Below are 22,677 nucleotides of genomic sequence, written 5' to 3'. Positions count from 1 at the left end.
GCGGCCGGAGGCCAAGGGGGGCTGGCACGAGCACCCCCAACTGGTACCTTGGCAGTGCGGGGCCGCGGGGAGGGGCGGGTCTGGGCGCGAGGCCGCCACCCCCCCGGCTTGACGGGGTTTCAATTGTACAAAAAGCGGTTTCGCGGCTTGAGCGACGTGGAGCGCCAGTGGGGGGGGGTTCGCCCCCCGCAGCAGCCAGCCCCGCGGCTAACGCTGCCCCTCAGGCGCCACCTTCCCCCGGACTCCCCCCCCCCCTTCGGGCGGGAAAGGGGTTGGCCGGCGACCAATCCACAGGTCACTATTGCCGCGCGTGTCCACAGGGCAGCGCATGCGCGGAGTAAGAGGCGAACGGGAGGGGGGGAAAAGAGGCGGGAGAATCTGACGCGCTGGCGGCAAAGGGAAGCGGCGAGAGGCTTCGGCGCGTGCGCGCGGCAGACCCAGGACTTGGCGCACGGAGAAGTGGCACGGCGTAGGGTGGGGGAGGGGAGAACGACCGTTTGGCGCCAGCTCTTTCTCTCGCTCTTCCCCCTCCCATTCCTGGGCGACTCTCGCAGGAAGCGCCCGGCAGTCTCGCGAGAGGCGGCGAGGCCGTTGATAGCGGCGGCGCTGTGTCTCTGGAGCGTCGCTTGGCTCCTCGTCTCGCCGCCGCGTCGGGGCCTTCTCCGCTCGCCGCCGCCATGTCCCGCTACCTGCGCCCCCCGAACACCTCGCTCTTCGTGCGGAATGTGGCCGACGACACCAGGTGTGTGTAAGTGAGGGGGGGATCCGGGAGCGGCTGCGGGCGGGAGCGTGGCGCGAGGGCTGCGCGGGCTGCGGTGCGCTCACTAGGCCGCGCGGGCGGCTCCTGGGGGGGAGCGTGTCTGAGGGAGCGGAATGGAGGCTCCGGCCGTTTCCTCCTTCCCCATTCTCCCCATCGTTCCCGTTCTCCGCGAGGCAGAGCGCGGCGGGGAAGCTCTTGAGAAGCGGGAGAGCGGTGGAAACCCCGCGGGCTCACGTGGCCGCCCTGCAATTACGCGGGGTGTGTGCGTGAGTCTCCCGGGGGCAAATGCTGTGCTCCAGGTGCCCGCGTGCACCGGCACGTGGAGCTCGTCCGCCCCGAGGGTAGCGCAGGTGAAAAAGCCCCGGGGGTAGAATCCCATAGTTGTCTAAAGTAAAAGTACCCCTGGTCCAATACCAGAGCGCTGTGACGTGTGTCCTGCGAGGGCAGGAGCCGTAAGGAATTGTGACTCTGGCAAACAGCTGCTTTTACCACACGGCCTTTCTACCTTTAAAGTATTTTTGAGGCTGTAGTTGGTGTATTAAAGATCGTCCTCTGATCTTTACTTTCTCCATAAATCCTATTTAAGTCCGTGTGTGGCTTTTGTGAAGTGCAGGATTAAGGTCTACGGTTGTATTGTTTCACTTGTTATCAGGAAAACAGCCTATCCTAAAGAGTTATGCATTCAGTTAACCTTGAAGTAGAAAATGGTGGAATGAAATAGGAATTGCATTTTTCCCAGTTATAGGAATAGTTCTAAATTGGAAACAAATTATGTGAGTGCTTTTTGAGCAGTCACATGTCTTTCCTTTGTGATTATACTTGTGGTTCGTTTCAGAGGAAAATGTATTTAATTACCAGAACAGTTGATGAAGAAAATTATTGTATACAAATTCTGAAGAGAATGTGGAACATATTTGGTCCCTTTCAGTAATTCATTCTGAAAACTGTCATTTGTATAGATTGCCTATGGAATCTTTTGTTTTGTGTTCTTATGACTGATGTGTATCCCGAGTTCATCTCTTTTGCTCAGTCTGGGGAAGAATAGCAGTAACTTAGCATAGATTTTTGATTGACTTTTTTCCAGTCAGGGCCATTTTATATTATATGCACATAAAATAACCTACAATGAAATCTGTATGAGTGCTGATGGTGGGGGGAGGGATGATTTCAAATAGCGCCAAATTCTGTTCAGTAGATTATGCTCTTTTGTTAGATCACCTCATGAAGCAGTTAACTCCTAGTGGCTTGAATAGCTGCTTTAGACTAGTTTTGTTGTTTTGTATATCTGAAAAATTCGCTTTTTTTTTTTCAAATGTTGTAACTTGCTATTTTTGTATTGCAAAAATGTGGAATTATAAGTCTCAGACAAGTTTTTTCTTAAACTAATTTTCAGATGAGAAGGTGCTAGCATATGCATTTAATTATTCCAAGATCCTAAACTCTTAGGGAGCTTAAAAAAAGCCTTGTAGAGTTGATGTATGATCTAATCAGAATAAATTAAAAACCTGCTCTTATTTTATCACAGACTAACTAGGGGTTTTTGTACATCATCTAATTAGAACTAAAAGCATGCTTTGGCCATGTTTTTTATTCAAGATTTTTTTAATTGTTTCTTTAAGCTTTCAGTTTGCAACTTGTATAAATAGTAAGAGGATATATAAAAATGTATTTATGGTATTTCAGGTCTGAAGACTTGCGTCGTGAATTTGGTCGTTATGGGCCTATAGTAGATGTGTACGTTCCACTTGATTTCTACACTCGGCGTCCAAGAGGATTTGCTTACGTTCAATATCCTTTCTTCAGATGGCTGATTAGTGAGGGGTGTTGAAGTTTGAAATTCAAGTTTGTGTAAGAGGTAACAAATCTCAATGAAAAAGCAGTTTTTGTATGTTGTATCTAATAAATGTCTTGTGGCGTGTTCCTTTTTTTTTCAAAGTAACTCCTCACAAATTACTACTTTTTTTTCAAATTTTTAAACAAGATCCAGTAAGAGCTATTTTGTTGCATATGGATCATTCAGATTGATATTATATAATTTAAATGAGTTATCAGTGACTCAGAAGTGTCTACCACATTTTTTAATATAACTGATACTGAAAGTAAATTTGTTCTTGTACTTAGCAAATTAAATTGTAGCTGGTATTCATTGTTAATTTAAAAACATGGAAACTGGAATCACTTGATCAAAAGCAGATTGTATAAAAAATGAGGTAAACTTCTTTCTTTCATATTGTCCCCTAATTTACTGTCCTCTGTTGTTGCCTCAGAGAATGTAAAGCTGTACAGTAATGGCGACCCCAAAGAGAAAGCATGAAAGAACCTTTAGAGTAGAGTTCAACAATTAAGGCAAGTAGACAAGCCAAAGACCTCTTAAGGATCAGGCTTGAAGAGAAGGGAGAGTTTGGGAAAAGAAAAAGTAAAGAAAAGCTGGAAGAAGGACAAGCCATAATGGGAGACAAAGCTTCGCTTTATCTACAAAAGGGGGAAAAGGTTGTTTTTCAAAGTAAAAGATAAAGCCATCTGTCATTTTTGACCAACATCTCATGACAAGTCCTTCTGACAAGCACTTAAAGAGTTAAAGGTCAAGATGAAGTTGAATGGTGGCCAAGATTAAAGGAGTCATACCTAATGTATCCTACAGAATAACAGGTTTTTTTTCTCTATTTCTCGTGTAAGCGGTAACTTTTGATAAATTATTCTGGTTTAGTCTGACAACCTGTATGATTTCAGTTGTGGGTGGAATTGAAATTGTAACGGTCTTGAATGAAATGTATTCATTCTTGGTTTATTTATTAAGTAGTATACCTGTGTGGTACCCAGCAGATGGATGAAGTTGGTATGTGGACTGATAAAGACGATTTATTCTTTCAGCTCAGCTAGACAGAGGAATATGAGTGAATTTCAGTGATCATTCTTGTGGATTAAAGATGAGAATGTCTAATCTGTAGCTTATAGTGAAACGCTGTGCTTTATTCTGTAATGGAACATGATGGTCTGTATTTGAGTAACAGTTGCTGAAAGTCAAAATTAGTTTTAAAGGAGTAAGTGAAAGAGTAAGTTTCATTAATACAGTAATGAATGCAGAATTTTCACTTTTTACTGCTTATGTTGCTTAAGTATTTTAAGAGTTGGAATTTCCCTCTGTTTGTTTGGTAAGGCAAACCTAGAGAATCAGATCACTAATGGTTTCTTTAAAAAAAATACTTTTGATACATGGGTATGTATGGAGAAAAGAAGGCTATGGAGTTGCAACCAAGACTATTTAACTTTTAGTGATTAATCACTGTATTTAATATTCTCTCCAAAAATTCTCCTATAACTTTACAATAATGGGAGACAGGTTTTTAGTGTGCCCTGTAGCATGATTACAGAATCCAGGAAGAACTGTCAATTTGAAGTAATTACTCAGATTCCCAAGTACCTTAACACTTAGCACATTTGAAGATGTCCGTGATGCTGAAGATGCCCTGCATAATTTGGATCGGAAGTGGATTTGTGGCCGTCAGATAGAAATCCAGTTTGCGCAGGGTGATCGGAAAAGTAAGTTGTCTTGTGCATAGTATCAGTATGTGGTTTTAGCCTTAATGTTAGTAAAGTCAGTCCTGAGACAACATTATGCAACCATTATTTTAGCAAAGAATATTTTTTATACTTTATAGCAAACACGGTTGGTCTTTCTTTGCGTCTAGAAAAGAGCCCTAGAATTTCTTGAAGTACAGAGGTTATTTTACCATAAGAATGACTATATTAGAACTGGTCGAGAAACTTTAACTAGAACAGTTATTTCATCATAAAATGTGCTTTCATTGCAATCCAAAATGTGATTTGTTTGCAGGCACACGTCAACAACTTTCGGTGCATGCGTTATATTTTAATGTTGAAACAAAGTGAAATGCTTTGTTGTGTCTGAATGAAATGTTGAAATGTTTGTATTTTATAAATATGTTGTCACGTAGTGTGGGGGAGTCGCTAATTAACTCGACTGTCTGATAAGCATATCAGATTGTTGATTAGTCTTTAACATCGACTACATGATTAGTCAATAAGGTGAGGCACTCTGCAGAGCTACAGTGCAAGCCGGGACTGAGTAGTCCCAGCTTGTACCAGGTCCTGGACTGCTGCACCTCTGTCTCCTCCTCTTCTCCCCCCTCAGCTTATCAGGTAGTCGCTTACATCCCTATTTGCTACCAGTTGGTATTTGTGAGTGTAGGTGTTTGGCTTGAGCACTGCTATACCCAAACAATACTCTGTTTGGACTGGCAGCTGGACATCCTAAAGACTGCTCTAAGCATCAGTAGTGAGACATAAAGATGGTGTGCCACAGTGCTTACATTTCTCTCCTGTTCCCTTCCAGTCCTCATCAAGAACACATTGGCTTGAATTAAATTAATTTTGAAAACATGGATGCCACCACTACTGCATAATTGAATTTCAAAGAGGGAGCAGGGAGAACCCTAGAAATTAGAAAGTTACATTTGACTCTTTAACAAAAATGATACTTCTATTCTTCTGCAGCTCCAAATCAAATGAAAGCCAAGGAAGGGAGAAATGTGTACAGTTCTTCTCGTTACGATGACTATGACCGATATAGGCGATCTAGAAGCCGGAGTTATGAAAGGAGGCGGTCTAGAAGTCGTTCTTTTGATTACAACTATAGAAGATCTTATAGTCCTAGAAAGTAAGTGTAGTGTTTGGCTTCAACTACACAGCAGTCAGTTGGAGAAGAAAAACCATACTATTTAGTTTTGAATACTTTTTTTTTGTATGCTCACATTGTAATTACATGTGGGAGTTACTGTATCTTGCATGCTTCATCAAAATGGTAATATTGAATGAAATGCAATTCTGTGCTTCATATTAAAGAATTAAAAGCAAATGCACATCTCAAAAAACCCTAAATTTATTAATCATCTATATAAATACAAAGGTATTTGTCACCGTTTACTTTTTCTGATGTACCTTTTTAGCAGTAGACCTACTGGAAGACCTCGGCGTAGCAGGAGCCGTTCGGACAATGATAGGTAACTTTACACCATTTAAATTAACTAAATTATGATAATCCTTAATTTTAGATTAAAAATTACTCCTGCTAAAAATGGTTTTAAAATGTTCTAGATGTCTAAGAATAGCATTTTTATGTTCAAATCTCTCTCCCCTTTATTCTGATAGGTTCAAACACCGCAATCGATCTTTTTCAAGATCTAAGTCCAATTCAAGATCACGATCCAAGTCACAGCCCAAGAAAGAAATGAAGGCTAAATCACGTTCTAGGTCTGCATCTCACACCAAATCTAGAGGCACCTCTAAAACAGATCCTAAAACACAGTATAAATCCAGCTCAAGATATGAAAAGGAACCAAGAAAAAAAGAACCAGCTAGATCCAAATCTCAGTCAAGATCACACTCTAGATCTAGGTCAAAATCCAGATCAAGGTCATGGACTAGTCCCAAGTCCAGTGGCCACTAACCGTGTAACCATCTTGTTTTTAGGCATGAATCATTCATTACACACAGTTCAGTTAAATTATCAGGAATATGATGTTGCAGCAGTGCTAAAAAGAACTTTTTGTCAGTTTTCCCTGTAGCAGGCAATGGTTATAATTAAAGTTACAGTGTTGAGAAGCCACTGAGAGTCTACTTTGTGAAATGTCATGGGCAGCTGTTGATTTGATTGTGGTGTCTCTATGTATATTTTTGTAAAGATTTGCATTTTTGATGCTTAAAATATTGGTGATATCTTGACCATAATTTGCAACATTGTCCTATTAAAAATTTCACATCCACTGAGAAATTGGTACAAATTGGTGTGGAGTCGTTAAACTAAAGTTTAACTTTTTCTTCAGTATTAAAAGTTTGTAATATGAATGGAAAACTGGGCAGCTGTAGTACAATGCTGTGAAATTGACTGGCAACATTACATTTCCATTGTTTAAAGGGAGGAAATCTCCTTTTTCTTTTGCTGACCTACAGCAAGTAGACACATGGTATTGAAGTTTCTTGTTAACCCCACCATCTGGAGAGATGGTACTAACATTGCATATGGTATGTGGGGAGAACCAGTCTTGAGGATTCCTGGGAAATAACACAGTGTTGTGAGTGTTGTCAGGACAGGGCTTCATTGCTTTTACCTGGTTGATGATAGGTTTAAAAAACAGTTGAAAATACAAAGGTCAAATGTAAGCATATGACAGAGCAGCTACAATATTAGGTTAATGTGTGTACATTTTTTTCAGTTTTTGTATCTATTCTAAATTTTAGTGAGCAATTAATCATAAATTGCTTAGTTTCCTGCTGTTAGATGCAAGTAGATTGTTTCAAGTTGTGTGTGTACAGTATGTAAGAACTAAACTTTTATGCCAATTACTCTTGTGGTTAGTTGGTGTATTCATAAATATCAAACTCTAGCCATCTTTGTGAATAACTAAAGGCTTGCTTTTACACTTTAAAAATGTATCTTGTCAAGCAATCCTAAATTATGTCCCTTCCTCCCAAGACTGGATAGTGCTTTGGTTACAAGTCTTCATTTTAAATTACTTAAGAACAAATCTTTCAGGTTGGGTGTGAATTAGAGCTGCATCTCTAGCTATTTTGTTTATCACACATACAGTATCTTGAGTAAATTGATATGAAAATAGTATAATATCAGTATGTAATCTCACAAGTATTTCTCTGGAAGGCAAGACATATGGTATAAGGAAATGGCTTCTGGCATTGAACTTGTAGAATTTGAGACAAAAGCCAGCATCAGACACCTCATGTTCTTTGCTGTCTGTATAGTATATTAAGATGTTGGTGAAAGTTTCATTTTTAGAGAATTACTTAAAGATTTTGGTTTTAGTAATTTCAGCAGGGCCTCTGAGGAAACAGACAGCTTTTAAATACTGGTGGTTGAATGCATAAGAAGTTGGTTCTAGAACCTTTGTATACTTGATAGTATTTCTAATTTTTTTTACTCTTTCCAGTTAATGTTCATGTTCTGCTATGCAATCATTTATATGCACGTTCTTTTAATTTTGTAGACTTTCCTGGATGTATAGTTTTAAAACAACAAAGTCTATTTAAAACTAGCAGTAGCGTGCAGCTCTAGCAGAGGAAAGTTGTGGGATTAAACTTTGTATTTTCTTTCATATAGGGGCTTCTAAAAAGGTATTTTTATATGTTCTTTTTAACAGATATTGTGTACTACCTTTAAAACATCAATGTTTTGATCAAAATAACTAAAGACCCAGCTTATTTTCTGCTTGCTGTAAATTTAGCAAACATGCTGAAATAAAAAAAAGAAGTAAATACTGATCCACTGGAGTTTTTGAAGCTTTAGAATTTGATTTGAGAGCAGCATTAGGAACGAAGCTATAATCTTGTGTAAAGTAAGACGACTTATTTACAGTTTAATGGTAAAATGGAACATGAATTCCTTTTTTCATTTTGCCCTGACTTCGAGGATCAATATTGTGCAACAAATGTACAGATTTCCTTATTTGTCATATTTAAGATAATTCAGCTAGATGTTGGGTGATTACTGTGGGCTAACCAGCATTTAAAAATGAATGAGGAAATAAAATTGAGATAACAGCTATGTCATGCATAGTACCAAAAGTATTTACAACTCAATTGAAATCGGCTGTTTCAGAAAGGGAATTATCAGAACATGGCCAAGTTGGGAGGGAATGTTTGTGTATTTGTGCCAGTCAAGTCACAGCCCCTGCAGACACCATCATCTTTATCCAATGCATACACCTTCTTACTGCTCTCAGAACAAATAAGTCTGTCTTGTGCAATATTATGTATATATGTCTTTTCTTTGGAGTGGTGAGGAGGGAGGGAACTATGCTTTTCTGTGGTAAAATAGAATTTATCCTAATGCAGATTCTTTAGGCATTCTTATTTTGCTTCTAATCCATACTTACAGGTTTGTTTCAGCAGTAACGGAAGGTTCTACTGGAACTTACATTCCATGTTACTAGGTTTAAATCCAAAAGTCCATGCACCCAATATAATAGAATATTAAAACTGGAAGGGACCTTGAGAGATCGAGTCCAGTCCCCGTATTACTGAAAATCTTCAAGATGCAGTGGATGAAATAGCTGGGTTTCAGACTAGAACTGGTGATAAATGCAGGCATCTCACAAACAGACAGATGATTCTGTTACGTACCATTTTAAATGCTTTTACTCTAGCTTTCATAATGTATGTTAAGTGTAGATGGTACAAGTTTTATGCATATTTTGACATTCCTGCTCTTGAAAAGAGCCGTTTAAAATGAACTCTCTTAATATAACTGGAAATGTTAAGAGGACTGTTGTACTGCAGTCCTAGGTCTGTTACATAACTTATGTTTCATTTGTCAGGCACGCTTCTCAGAATACATTCCTTGATACTCTATTTAAAAATCAACATGCTAAATGCAAAAAATATGGCAATGCTATTTTTAAAAATCTAGAGAGCTGTCAGATTTGTCTGAAGACACTTATATAGAATGTAGGGTGGGGGAAAGATGTTAAGGTTTTCTTTGTACACCTCACCATTATGCCTTACCTTTTCAATGTTCAATGTGCCAAATAACGGAATTGAAGAAAATGTACAGGATTTTGGCTATACTGTAATGTAAGCACCTTCTGACTTCAACTGACCACAGTCTGTTCCACATAAGTCACATGGTGGTCATCCTACCTTGAAATACCATTGGGCAGACTTTCCTTGGTTCCACCTATTTGATTAAATGTCTACAGAACTTTACTTATGAAGGAAGACTGAAAGAATTGGGCTTGTTTAGTTTGGAAAAGAGAAGATTGAGAGGGGACATGATAGTGTTTTTCAGGTATCTAAAAGGATGTCACAAGGAGGAGGGAGAAAAATTGTTCTTCCTGTGGAGATATTTAAAAGTACGTCAGATAAATATCAGGGATGGTCTAGACCAGTGTTTCTTAAACTTTTTAAGACTGAGGAACACTTTTTTTAATGAGGAACACCCAAGGATTTTTTGCTGAGCAAAAAAGGGGTGGGGGGGGGGGTTACTGAGCAAAAATAAAGGTTGCCTGTCCTTTTAAGGGCAGCCATTTTGAATTCTTGTTCTCCATGGCACAGCACTGGAACACTGTTTAAGAAACACTGGTCTAGACAGTACTGGGTCCTGCCATGAGAGCAGGGCACTGCATTCAATGACTTCCCAAGGTCCTTTCCAGTCCTAGGATTCTATCTCTTGTAGAGCTAAAGTACTGTATAACTTTCAAATCCATTGGGAGATTAATGCATAGATATGAGGAAACTTTGTTTTGAAGTTGCAGTTATGAACAAGTGTTGATCAATGTTACTCAATATAGGTTTTTTGTATTAGCTTTCTACTTGTCAAATCATGTGCAGCTTTTTCTGCACAAGTTATGGAAATATTTTGGATAGCCTTTATGATAGCTGGCATGAAACTTTTAGTTGCTTGTGTCAAAGGCATGCAGATTTTCTATAAACTAGGAATGGACATTCTTTCATAGGCTGGCAGCAACTCGCAATCTGGAACAACACCAGCACTTATAAAAATAGCATAAGCACTATTCTGTAGCACCTACAATGGAATCCTGTTAGGGGGACACAACCTATCCTGGGGAGGGGGAGGCGGAGGACTAGATTTTTCTAATTCCATATATTCAGTTTACCCCAATATTGAGTTGAAATCTCAATTTTTTTTTTCTTTAATAGTTGTTCATTTACATTCTGGATTTGATTGAAATTGAGTTTGAAAAAAATGTAAGGGTTGCTTCTCTTTAAAGGTACCTTCCAAAATGATTTGCTTTTTAAAATTTCTGTTTATAGGACAGGCATATCCCCTAGAGTAAGTTCTCAGGCTTCAGCTGTGAAGGGGAGAATTGAATCCCTTGCAGAATGCTTTCCTTGCAAGAAAACTTTAAACTTAGCCCTACTGTGGAAACCTGTCACGTGTAAAATGTTTCAGCCAGCAGAAAAACTAGTAAATTTTGGAATTATACACAGATTAAGGAACAAGTAGTCCCTAATGAGGCAGTAAAAGTATAATCAAAATGGTTCAATAATCCCAGGAAATACTAAATCCATCTTTTCTTAAGCTCACCTATGGCTTTAGTGGCTAACTCTATACCACTGATTTCAGTTGTACCTTCAAGTTACAAACATCATTTCTTTTGCTATTCTGATAGCACCTTTAAGACCCCTCCTGTAATGAATCAGGCCCTCAAAGGTAGTGTTTTAGCCAAAAGCTTACATTTTGTCTTGTATTTAGTCTGTAACTGCTAATCACAGATGAGCAAGGCTCGACAAACTATACAGTCTACTTGCCCATGGAGAGAAGATTTCAGCCGCGTGCCCCGTTCATTCTCAGTGCGTGCATGCGCAGTATGGGGCTTGCAAGCGGTTTTTGCTGCTGTTTGTTAAGCCCTGCAGATGAGTATGAGGAAACAATGAGTGTATCTAGGCCCTGGCTTCAGTAGTTTTTCTCTGCCTCTTTCAATTTACAATTCCACTATCAATCCTATCTCCCAGGTATGAAAGCTAATGTGTCTTCCTTCTTACTCCTCCAAGATTTAAAAATCTTGCCAGCTGTTGCCATCCAAGTCTTTTACTACCTAGTTAGCTACTGCTGAGTACTCAAATCCATAATCACACAGATGTGTTCCCTCTTTTGGTAATCTTATTTCAGACTCTTAAGACTTATACCATCTTTTACCAATAGAATCCTTCCTCTGCTGAAATTCACATAGGCTACATCTACACTGCAGGCTTTCTTGCACAAAAACTTGCAGAGCGTCTACACTGCACACTTGTTCTTGTGCAAGTAAATTTACAGTACAGCGTCAGAAAACAGGGCTTCTTCCGGAAGTTATTCCTCTAAGTAATAACAAATAATAATAGCAAAACAAGTAATAGCAAAAGCTCTTCCACAAGAAGGTAGTGTGAATTTCTTGCGCAAGAAAGCCTTATGGCTAAAATGGCCATCAGTGCTTTCTTGTGCAAGAGAATGTCTACGCTGCCATGGATGCTCTTACACTAAAGGCTTTTGTGCAACATTTTCTTTTAAGAAAAGAACCAGACATGTTTAGGGAGAGAAGATTTATTTATTTTGAGCTTTCCAATTGATACATGTACAAGTAGTACTTCATAAACACTTTAAGCTTTCCAATATATAGCAATGACACTTTGGGTGCACTGGATGACATTTCGTGAGTCTGGGGAGATGAGGGACATAAGTTTAGAAAACTCATCTATTCATCTTCTGCAGAGAACATGCATGTAAACAGTGATAGCTGCCAACACATTTTGAATGTATAAACAGAACTATATGCACTTAAGAACCACTTTTGCTTTAGTAAGCTATATATAAGCCACTTTTGTAATTACTACCCTATTTACTTCCCCTTTGTTATTGCTGATTATAGGTTAAATTGTCATCTTTTCCTTTCAGTATGTCACAATGCAGTTTCTTGCTTCCACCACAGAAGCCTCTGTGCTTTTGTAGACAGTGGATAATGGCATCACTAAATAAAATCAAGTAGTGGGTGTATTACAAACATCTTTTATTTAAACACTAACATGCTGGCAACCAGCATATTGGGAATAAAGTTCAGAAGGAAGACTTAGTATGGTTTTATATATCATTGTTTTTAAATGGAACAGTACTGCAGTGGTTCTTTTAAGGGGAGGGATATTAAATACAATATTGAGACATTTAGATACCAAATGAAGATTAAGCCATCCACACCTGGCTTTCATTATTACAGTTTCAATAGTTACTGTATTCAAATACAAGAATGCTGTATAAAAACAGCTAAAATACTTTTTAGGCAAAGCTCTAGATCTTACACATTTATATAAACATGTCTGAGACCTGATACCTTTACATCAATACATCTTAGAAACTTTACTATAACAGTTCATAACCCAGCTAAAGTCACTTTTATACATTCAAAACAAGTGCATCTTATACAAATCTGTGTAGGGTGTTTTTTTTTTTGTTATAAATTCTAAAAGCCTCTTGCACTAAATTAAAAAAGTTTACAACAAAATCAATCTGAACGTTCACTAGTACTTAAGTGCAAGGGCACAGCCACGTGTGTGCTTTGTTTCTTTAAACAAAATATTTTTTTTTAAATCAGGCCATGTACTCCGCATGGTCATCTTACATTCAGCAGTTTTGTACTAAAAATACTTTCTGCAGGAAAGCCCAGCATAAATTTACATATGCTACAAAGTTTTACATTTTATTTACATGGCTCTTTTTTCCCCTACCTATGTAAGCATTTCATGCTTGCCCCAAGCAACATTAGTTTAAACAAATTCTTACTACAGGGTATCTAATTTAAGACTAGCCCAAGCAATTTTATCATTCACATTTTTCAAATATAAACTGATTAAAACATTTTAAAAACTGCTCAGTGCAATCGCAATAAAGGAAAGGTTTTAGATTCTTTTTGGCAGTCACCTGGCAGTGCAAAATGCTTTGGCACATTTCAAATTGTTCAATTTCAAAAGAAAAATGCATTTCTAAATCTTTGAAGTGATCAAGATGTTAAAACTGCCTGACATTGTTTTGCATCATTACAAGATCATTTGCAGGGAATACATTTCCTTTATTTAAAAAAAAAAAAAAAAAAAAAAAAAAGCAAAGCTCACTTTTAGTCACAGGTTTGTCTGTCTTGTCAATCTCTGATCCACAAACTCCTAATAAAAACTCAATTTAAAAAAAATATCTTAAGGGCTAGATGTGGATTTATTTTGTACAATTCTTGGTTATCTTTCAACATGTTTCACACAATTTACTGATTTGAAACAATTATGAAAAATACTAATTTAGGATGTGTGCTTCTGTGAACTGCTTTTTCCAATGAACGCTCTATTACATTAAAACTTTTACTGACATTTCTAGTGACAAACTCTGTGTTTTAAGTGGTCATGGTTCAGATTTTGAGAGCAATGCTTTATACCATTACTGACCATCAAATGTGGTTTAGATTGCATACTGATATTGCAAGTACATTGTTTATGGTCACAGTAAGTGCACACAGTACATACAACTTTGAGATGTATTAAGTTGGGCATCTTCAAAAGTGCACACATTGTGACAACTTTTATATGCAGCTAAAAAACTGTGTATTTTGGAACTATGGACTTAAAATTCTCAAATTTGAATCCCTGTAACTTTTTCCCCAATTTTTTAAGTTCTCAAGCCTGGACTTTCAGTAATGTTTTAAGTTGAAAGGTCATTATTTCTTTATCAGAAGGATTAAAGGAAACGGGTACCCAGTGGCTTGGTGGTTTAGGAAGAACACTTGGTGAAGGTGGCTCACTAAATTTTGCTCCAGCATAGTTCTGATTGGTTTGAGATGTGAAAAGTGAGTTGGGACCTGATAAAGTAGGATTCCAATTCTGATTACTTGGGAAGCACACAGTATTCTTGCCCCCATTTTGCATGGCCTGCCATGCAATAGATGAGCTACATCCATATCCTCTTTCTTTCTTCATAAAAGTCATCTTCATTTGAGAATTCTGATCTTTACTCTTTTGCCTGTTAAGTTGTTTGTTCTTCTTGGTAATATTTCTAGTCTGGGGAACTGGAATGTTGAACCTTTCTCCACCACCCATCTTCAACTTAAATGTCACCTGTGTGAATGAGAAAAACAATAGTCGGGGGAGCTCCATATGAGACACTGATTTTTCAAGGAAATACAGCTTTGAAGTTTTAAATAAAAAACTGAAGTTAAGCTCTGCTCCTGTTAGTTTAATTAAAGGCAAATGTATTCTGATAGCTAGAAACTTCAGGTAAAATTCATGGATACCATGTAATTCTCTGATTGGACAGACATTCATTTGGACAGACAGTAATTAAAAGTGTAAGAAGAGGAATCTGTAAATACCTAGCCCATTTGCAAATGTTAAAACAAATGTCTCAATGTATTTATGAATTCTGTAACTGCAAGGTCTAACTACTTTTGCGACGTGACATCACAACTCAAACTAGATCACAATTTGGCAGAGATCAGTATTTGTGAATAACAGCTAAAGTCAGGTAAAGATTGCAGAAGAAACACTGCAGAGAGTACAAGAAAGATTCATGGTTGAAAACGCATGCATAAAATTGGTTCAATCAATCCACAATTGAGAATTTCTCCCCCATTCCTCATCCGTGCTGAACTCTCTAGCAGGCATGAGTTCACACATCTGGACATCAATGGCTACAAAAGGGACTGTATTCCAACCAGGCCTCAGAAATACAAGCTTCAACTCAATCATGAGGGAACTCTAACTGCAATCTACCAGGACATCAAATAGTTGGCCCTCAGGACTCTCCAAAGGTATGGAGTACAAAAGTTCCTCCTTAACAATACAGGTTACCAGAAGCACATCAAACTTGTCCTCCACTTTTTATACAGGCTTGCTTAGAAGACTGTATCAGATTCAATACATTAATCCTAGTCTCATATTCAGAGGGGTACCTGAATTAGTCTGTAACAGGAAAAACTTGAAACAACAGTCTGGTAGCACTTTAAAGACTAACAAAACATGTAGATGGGTATCATGAGCTTTGGTGGGCACAGCTATTTGGGTGGGGTTTTTTTTTAAAGTTTTTCCTTAAACTAAAAGATATTTAATGATACCTATATCATTCAAAGTTATGCAGATGACAACTGATTACAGAACAAGATGGGTGTAGGAGGCAGCTTTTTTGGTCCAGTCCAAGAGCAAGGAATCAACAGCTGCAGAATCTAACCATCACATCCCTTGAGCACTAAGGGTAGATGCACTTCTTTCAACCTTGCCTTCATCAAGAAAAACAAGTCCATATACTGCCTTAAAAACATACAGCTTTCGCATTGGGGAGAAAGGAAAAGAACCACACTATGTGGTGGCACATCGCAGACTACTAGAACCCACTCTACCACCACGGTGATGACCTAAGAACCAGTAGAAAATGAGAATGCAGCTGGCATCTAAAATCTAATTTCAGCAACTGATTTCCAAAGCACTTGCAGGTTATTTCCGCTCTTCTATTGTCACGATGATCCACTTTACCTTTCAGTCTCCTTTTTACACGCTGCAGCCTCCCTCTCCCGTAGACCTTCCTGCTGCCAGGCCCAAAAGAGCAGGCGCTGCCTTCTGTTGAACCCCTTCCTTTGTGTAGGGCTGGAAGTTTTCATGGGCTGATTCGCGTTCAGCCAGGAAGCCGAGCCCAACATCAGAGTCTCGGCCCCGGCGCCCCAGAGGAGAAGTCCGACCTAAGAAGGCAAAAAGCAAAAACGTTAACTCGGCTGGGGGGGGGGCACGCGCTGGCCGGAAGAGATTTGAAACAGCAACCGCCGTTCCCACCCCCGCAAGTGCAACCGGTCTGCCCGCCGCAGACCCTCCCCGCCAGCCCAGGCAAGCCCCGGGGCGCGGCCCCTCCTGCCCGCCAGCCCAGGCAAGCCCCGGGGCGCGGCCCCTCCTCCCCGCCAGCCCAGGCAAGCCCCGGGGCGCGGCCCCTCCTCCCCGCCAGCCCAGGCAAGCCCCGGGGCGCGGCCCCTCCTGCCCGCCAGCCCAGGCGCGTTTCCATCGGCGCCCCCCCGCCGGTATCGCCCCGGTCATTGCCCCGGCGGGGGGGAGCACACGCAACCCGCCCCCCCTCCAACCCCGCAGCCGCGGGTCGCCAGCGACAACATGGCGGCGGCGCCCGGCTCACGCCCCGCCCCCCCCTTACCGACTTCTGTCCGTCCCGCTCGCTCACACCCCCCGCGCGCAGCCCGGCCCGCGGCTCCGCTGCGCTGCCTTCGCCACCCACACAAAATGGCGGCCGCCTTCCTGCGCGAGGGACTCCCGTCCGCGCCCCGCCCCCTCCTCCAGATCGACCAATGAGCGCGCGAGGTACCCGCGCCGGCCAATCGGAGCCAGGCCAGCCTGTTGCTGGGGGGAAGCAGGCGGGGAGGAGCCGCTGCCGTAGGTTTGAATCGCCTCGGAGAGGAGCATGTCGGGAAGGGGCGGAGTTGGGGGGAGGGGAGCTCTAGGGGGGCCCTGGGGCAGCCCCCAGCAATTTCCCTGGCCCCTCAGACATCCCCCTTGGAACGCCAAGGGCCGCCCCCTCCTGCCCCCTCCTGCCCCCCCGCAGAGCCCCGCACACCAGCTGGGCCACAACACCTCAGGCCTCTCCTTGCTTTAGTATCTTGGGAACCCCCTGCTGCAGGAGCATTGCAGGCCAGGGCCCCTGTGCACCCCTCTGAGACTGACAGTCAGTGGTATGCAGAAACAGAAACTTGGGCCATTGCAGCTTCGCTGGGAGCAGATCTAAGAACTGAAACTTCACTGCCAGAGGCCTCCTCCTCTGTATCCTGCTGACCACTGCATACAGCTTCCTTTTCACCCTGCTAGACTCCTCGGTGGTGTCTAGACTGGCAAGTTTTTCCGCAAAAAGCAGCTGCTTTTGCGGAAAAACTTGCCAGCTGTCTACACTGGCCGCTTGAATTTCCGCAAGAACACTGACGATCTCATGTAAGAAATCAGTGCTTCTTGAGGAACTACTATGCTGCTCCCGTTCGGGCAAAAGTCCTTTTGCACAAAGTTTTTGCCAAAAGAGTACCCAGACATGAACTACTTCAACACAGGCCAAAAAGAGGAAACAGCAGAATTCCACTTGTCATCACATCTTAAACCTACACCCCACATCTTAAACCTCTACAATCTACAATCTATCAACAATCTACAACCTATCCTGGAATATGATCCCTCACTCTCAGGATACGTCTACACTACAAGCCTCTTCCGCAAGAGGAAATACAAATGCAGCGCTCATTTGCATTTCCTTTTGCACAAGAGGTTTTTGCGTAAATAAGCGCTGTGTAGACAGTGCCTTTTTGTGCAACCCTCCCCCCCCCCCCCCCCCGTTTGCATTCTTCATTTTGAGGAAGAACAACTCTTGCGCAAAAGGGTTTTTTTGTGCAAAAAGGCGCTGTCAACACAGGGCTTTTTTGCGCAAAAATCTCTTGTGCAAAAGGGAACGGAAGAGGAAATTCAAATGAGAGCGCGACATATGCAAATGAGTGCTACATTTGCATTTCCTCTTGCGGAAGAGGCTCGTAGTATAGCCGTAGACTCAGAGGCCTTGGGGGAAAGGCCAATCCTCACTTACAGACAACCACCTAACCTCAAACAAATTCTTTCCAGTAACCACGCAACACATCTCCATCATAATCATCCTGGATCCACCTCTGCAATCAGCCCCAGTGCCAACTCTGCCCACACATCTACACAGGCGATTTCATCACTGGACCAACAACATCAATCACTACCTCAGGGGCTCATTTAACTGCACATCCTCTAATGTGATCTGTGCCAGCAATGCCCCACTGCCATATATATTGGCCAAACTGGACAGGCTCCATGGGAAAGAATTAATGGACACACATCAGATGTCCGTAAAGGCAATACCCAAAAACCTGTTGGCGAACACTTTAACTTGCCTGGGAACTCATTAATGGATCCCCACCATCTTCTATAGTGACTGCCTAAACGCAGGCTCTGCTTGACCCAGACCACATGCATCCCTCCACAGCTGCCTAGTCTGCAGGCAAGACAAGGGGAAAAACCATGAATTAAACTGAGAGTTTATAATTTTAATGCAGTTTTGAAGGCACCACCGTCAAGTTCGTACTGACACAGACTCCCTGTTTGACATCATCTCATCCATCTGTGCCAGTGTTGCCCAGCTGTAAAATGCGGATTAGTAATTCTTCCTTTCTCCCAGTCTCTGTCTCGTTAGCCTGGAAGCTCTTTGGGATAGAAATTGCATCTTAGGAGTGGCCAATAACACAGTTTTACCAATAAACTACCCTTATTTTTGGCCCATCTTTGGCTGCATCAACAACAGTAAAACTCTGAATTTCTGTCTGTCACATTCAATCTTGTCTCCAAATGACATAAACCCTCAGTGGCAAGTTCTGTCTGGATGATGCACATACTTGTGTATGTACGGCACCTGGGCCTCTCAGTTCTCAGTGGGGGCCTTTAAGCACTATTGGAGTGGAGACTATACAAATCAGACAGTAGAGTAATTGGCTCTTTAAAATATTTTGTTGAATAATCTGATGTGTTCTAACAGACAAGGAATTATGTTTTAATATTCAAGTTACTAGAAGACGTACCCAGCATTGCTCAGGCCCTTAACTCAATTTTTTTAAATACAATGAAAATGTACATGCTTCATTTATACGCTCTGGGATGAGCGGTTCAGCGTGCAGGTGACCCTGGGAAGAGAGGAGAACCCCAGCCCCTCTCTCACCGCAGCAGCTTGCGGCCAGGGGAGAAGCACCTCTCTATGGCCACTGCAGCTCCAGTGGGCACAGCCGGGGGAGGGGTGCATGTCCCCCCCAGGTGGGGTGAGTCCAGGTTCATCTGCTCCCTAGCCAGTGAGGAATGCAGCAAACTGCACTTTCCCCTCACTCCCTGATGAAGGGGAATAGCCAACAATGTTCCCATTCAAATCGGGGGGGAGCGCATCCCCAGCTAGCCCCTTTCGCCCTCAGCACGGGAAGGAGGATGCGAGTCGTCAACTACTTGCTATTCTTTTACACCCCGGCTATGTCTAGACTGGCAGGATTTTCCGCAAATGCTTTTAACTGAAAAGTTTTCCGTTAAAAGCATTTGCGGAAAAGAGCGTCTAGATTGGCATGGACGCTTTTCCGCAAAAGCACTTTTTACGGAAAAGCGGCCGTGCCAATCTCGACGCGCTTTTCTGCAGAAAAGCCCCGATCGCCATTTTCGTGATCAGGGCTTTTTTGCGCAAAACAAAGCTGAGCTGTCTACACGGGCCCTTTTGTGCAAAAGCTTTGCGCAAAAGGACTTTTGCCCGAACGGGAGTAGCATAGTACTTCCGCAAGAAGCACTGATTTCAGACAGTAGGAAGTCAGTGTTCTTGCGGAAATTCAAGCAGCCAGTGTAGACAGCTGGCAGCTGCTTTTGCGGAAAAACTTGCCAGTCTAGACGCAGCTCCTGTGGCAGGGCATTTGCCCTGCACTGGGCCTTTAAGGGCCAAACCCCAGCCCTGGGTGCGGGCTGAGAGGGAAGCCAGAGGGGAGGCAGTTCTCGCTAATGAGGGCCCAGCTGGGGACTGTATAAAGGACTCCTGGAGGGAGAGGAGGCCTGACAGCTGCTCTGGAGGAAGCAGTATGGACTTGACTGCTAGGGAAGTAGGAGGCTTCCTGGAGGGAGAGCAATGGTGGGGAAGGTCTGGCCAAGCAAGCTCCCAGGCTCCAGGGCCTGAAGCAAGGCCTGAGGCTACTAGGGCTGTAGAGAGGCAGCCGTTGTAAGCAGGGGCAGCAACTCCCCCCTTTTTGCCAGTGAGGAGTGGCCGTTACTAGACAGCAGTGTGTCCCTGAGGCAGGGGCTAGGTGATGACTGATAGTGAGTCACTGAGGCAAGGTGGGTCCAAGAGAAGTGGGTGTTTGCTGGGGGGAAAAACAGGGTGCCCTGGGGCAGGGAGGACCCTGGAGTGCAAGCAGGATAAGCACCAACCCCAAGAAGGGGGGGCTCAGACACTGGAGTGGGCACTGCCAGAGGGCAGTGTCCTGAAGAGGATGCTGTGGTCAAGGAGAACACGAGGAGGCACTTGCTAGAGCAGTGGTTCTTAACCTTACTGCAGCCTGCGCCCCTTTGGTTCTCAAAGTATGTTCACACCCCTTATTAACAATTGAAATAGGTCAGTTTTAAACCTAAGGTATGTCATAAAAATCTGACATGTCTTGCACCCCAGGTTAAGAACCCTGAGCTAGAGGGAGGCGTCCAGTGAGTCAACAAGCTAATTCCCAGGGCAACCAGCTGGAGGCGCCATGGTGGTGAGTCTGTCCCATGACACACCCCTGTTTCATGTTTGCCTGCCACTTACACAGGTTTTCTGTAAGAATTATAATGTGTGTTTCTCCCTTTTGCATTAGGACGTCTTGCTTCCTTTCATAGCTGAAATGTTTCTAGTAACTTTATACTGAAGCACCAGGCTGTAGAAACAGGGCTTGCTATACTGTATACTATTACTTGGGCTCCGCTTAGTTACATGAAGAAACTTTTCTCCAGTGCATATCAGCCCATTACTTGGGTGCATCTAGACTGGCAAGATTTTGCGCAAAAGCAGCCACTTTTGCGCGAAATCTTGCTGCCTGTCTAGACTAGCCACAAGTATTTGTGCAAGAACACTGACTTTGTACTGTACAAAATTAGTGGTTCTTGTGCAAATACTCCGACACTCCCACTCAGGGATAAGCCCTCTTGTGCAAGAGGGCCAGTGTAGACAGCCAAGTTGATTTCTTGCGCAAGAAAGCCCGATGGCTAAAATGGCCATTGGAGCTTTCTCGCACAAGAGAGCGTCTACACTGGCATGGGTGCTTTTGCGCAAAGGCACATGCCAGTATAGACGCAATCTTGTGCAAATACTTCTAACGGAAAAACTTTTCCGTTAAAAATATTTGCGCAAAATCATGCCAGTCTAGATGCAGCCCTTGTGTTTAAAATCTTTATTTTGTTTACCTTGGGTGAAATGTCACTTCATCCTGTGATTCACAGATGTTCTCAACATAGTTCAGATTGAAAAACAGGTTCCTGCTAACTGTTTGGGTTCAGAGATAACATGTTATGTGATAGTTACAGCGTATTTTTAACTCGGACCAAGGGATAACTCAAGGACTGGTTGTCTGTTCCTTGCTATCTCTTGCCAGATATTTAAAAAGACATCTTGTCTTTTCTGTATTCATTTTAGGTCAGGCTGACACCCATTCATCCTGACACACGTGGGAATGGAAAAAGACCGTGGTAAACAAGCCACACATCTGCAAAGAAACTATTTTGCTACAATGTGCCTGGAAAATGTGTGCATGTGGTGGTGTTATTCCCTGGGTGCAAGAGGAGCTCAGCGTTTGTTTCAAAGTTAAAGACAAGAGTTAGCCAGGCTAAAGCTTCCAAACATAGCACTCAATATAAAGCCAAAAAAGAGCCATCATTGTACTATGTTTATTATTAGCTCTGCAACCATTCCAGTACTCTGGGGCCTGGGGAGAATTCTCACAGCATTGCTTCTGTAGGCAGAGCACTGGTTCTTCTCCATCTTCTTTCCCATTTCCCCCCTGGTGCAGAGGATGTACTGACTGCACAGGTAGGCAGGGCTGGCCCTAGGTGCCCTGGGCAAACTTGTTTGTTGGTGCCCTTGTGGGCATGGTGCTTCCTTATTTCCCCTGGCCCCCCTAGGCTCCCCAGCCCCTGTTCCCTTCCTGCACCCTAACTCCTACACTGTGCCCCCTTAATCTCTGCACAGTGCCATCCTCACCTCAACCCCTGCCCTTCCTGCCTGTGTCCTCAACCCTGCACTCTGCCCCCTTCAGCCTGACTTCTGCACCCACACTGGAAAACTGACTTGGATGCACCAAGTGCTGGAAGGGGGGTGAGCAGGAGGGAAAAAGATGTGGGGGAGGGGAATAAGCTTGCTTTGTTTGCAACCCAAACATTTAAACTAGAAACCTTGTGCTAGAAAGAGGAACTGAGCAAAAACAAAGGGAACTGAGTAGTCTGTTTTAATTTGAAATGTAAAACAGGAAAACAGAGAACCTAAATGGTGAAAAGTGGACTGTTTTGCAATGTAATTAACTTTTAATCACCTATATTGATGTTAGTAGCAACTCATATATAATAACTAAAAGCACAACCAACTTGGCAGTGGGCCTTAAGATGTTTTTTGTTTCAAACCAGTAATACCTGTGATGAGAAAAGCCTACAGCCAGAACAGTCAGGAGAAACAGTTAGGGATTCATTTGTTGAACATGTTTTTTACAACAGCCATGATATAACTCTGAAAGGGGCTTTTGTACATGCCCAACGCCCATGTATGTATTTTCTACATGCACATCTGGCACTAATAAGCAACAGTGCCATTGTTGTGCATTCCAGGTAATGAA

At 42.4% G+C, this 22,677-nt stretch overlaps 2 protein-coding genes across 5 annotated transcripts; one reads left to right on the top strand and one right to left on the bottom strand.

Moving 5' to 3' along the window:
- Nucleotides 1-389: 389 nt before the first annotated feature.
- SRSF10 (serine and arginine rich splicing factor 10) lies at nucleotides 390-8,062 on the top strand. Of its 4 annotated transcripts, none has more exons than XM_075909005.2 (6): nucleotides 390-742; nucleotides 2,444-2,550; nucleotides 4,199-4,300; nucleotides 5,276-5,438; nucleotides 5,731-5,781; nucleotides 5,930-8,062. In XM_075909005.2, the coding sequence occupies exons 1-6, from the start codon at nucleotides 678-680 to the stop codon at nucleotides 6,225-6,227; spliced, it is 786 nt and encodes a 261-aa protein (XP_075765120.1). In that variant the 5' UTR covers nucleotides 390-677; the 3' UTR covers nucleotides 6,228-8,062. The 4 variants fall into 4 exon arrangements, with proteins under 4 accessions (XP_075765120.1, XP_075765117.1, XP_075765118.1 ...); XM_075909002.2 differs by having other exon boundaries at nucleotides 391-748; XM_075909003.2 differs by having other exon boundaries at nucleotides 396-742; nucleotides 5,728-5,781.
- Nucleotides 8,063-13,359: 5,297 nt separating this feature from the next.
- On the bottom strand, nucleotides 13,360-16,597 carry PNRC2 (proline rich nuclear receptor coactivator 2). The gene is made up of 3 exons (XM_075909006.2): nucleotides 16,452-16,597; nucleotides 15,791-15,993; nucleotides 13,360-14,380 (listed from the first exon to the last, which is right to left on the bottom strand). The coding sequence occupies exon 3, from the start codon at nucleotides 14,360-14,362 to the stop codon at nucleotides 13,943-13,945; it is 420 nt and encodes a 139-aa protein (XP_075765121.1). The 5' UTR covers nucleotides 14,363-14,380; nucleotides 15,791-15,993; nucleotides 16,452-16,597; the 3' UTR covers nucleotides 13,360-13,942.
- Between the last annotated feature and the right edge of the window lie 6,080 nt (nucleotides 16,598-22,677).

This window comes from Pelodiscus sinensis, chromosome 26, assembly GCF_052426305.1.
Source record: "Pelodiscus sinensis isolate ZL-2025 chromosome 26, ASM5242630v1, whole genome shotgun sequence".
Taxonomy (NCBI): Eukaryota; Metazoa; Chordata; order Testudines; family Trionychidae; genus Pelodiscus; species Pelodiscus sinensis.
The sequence above is the reverse complement of the archived record's forward strand: the minus strand, read 5'-3'. Positions and strand labels throughout refer to the sequence as shown.

Excerpts from the sequence above, each read along its gene's own strand:
- SRSF10 (XM_075909001.2), top strand. The coding sequence starts at position 678 with ATGTCCCGCTACCTGCGCCCCCCGAACACCTCGCTCTTCGTGCGGAAT. Across the intron at positions 749-2,443 it reads GCCGACGACACCAGGTGTGT|GTCTGAAGACTTGCGTCGTG; the intron begins GTAAGTGAGGGG and ends ATGGTATTTCAG. Across the intron at positions 5,439-5,727 it reads AGATCTTATAGTCCTAGAAA|CAGTAGACCTACTGGAAGAC; the intron begins GTAAGTGTAGTG and ends GTACCTTTTTAG.
- PNRC2 (XM_075909006.2), bottom strand. The coding sequence starts at position 14,362 with ATGGGTGGTGGAGAAAGGTTCAACATTCCAGTTCCCCAGACTAGAAAT.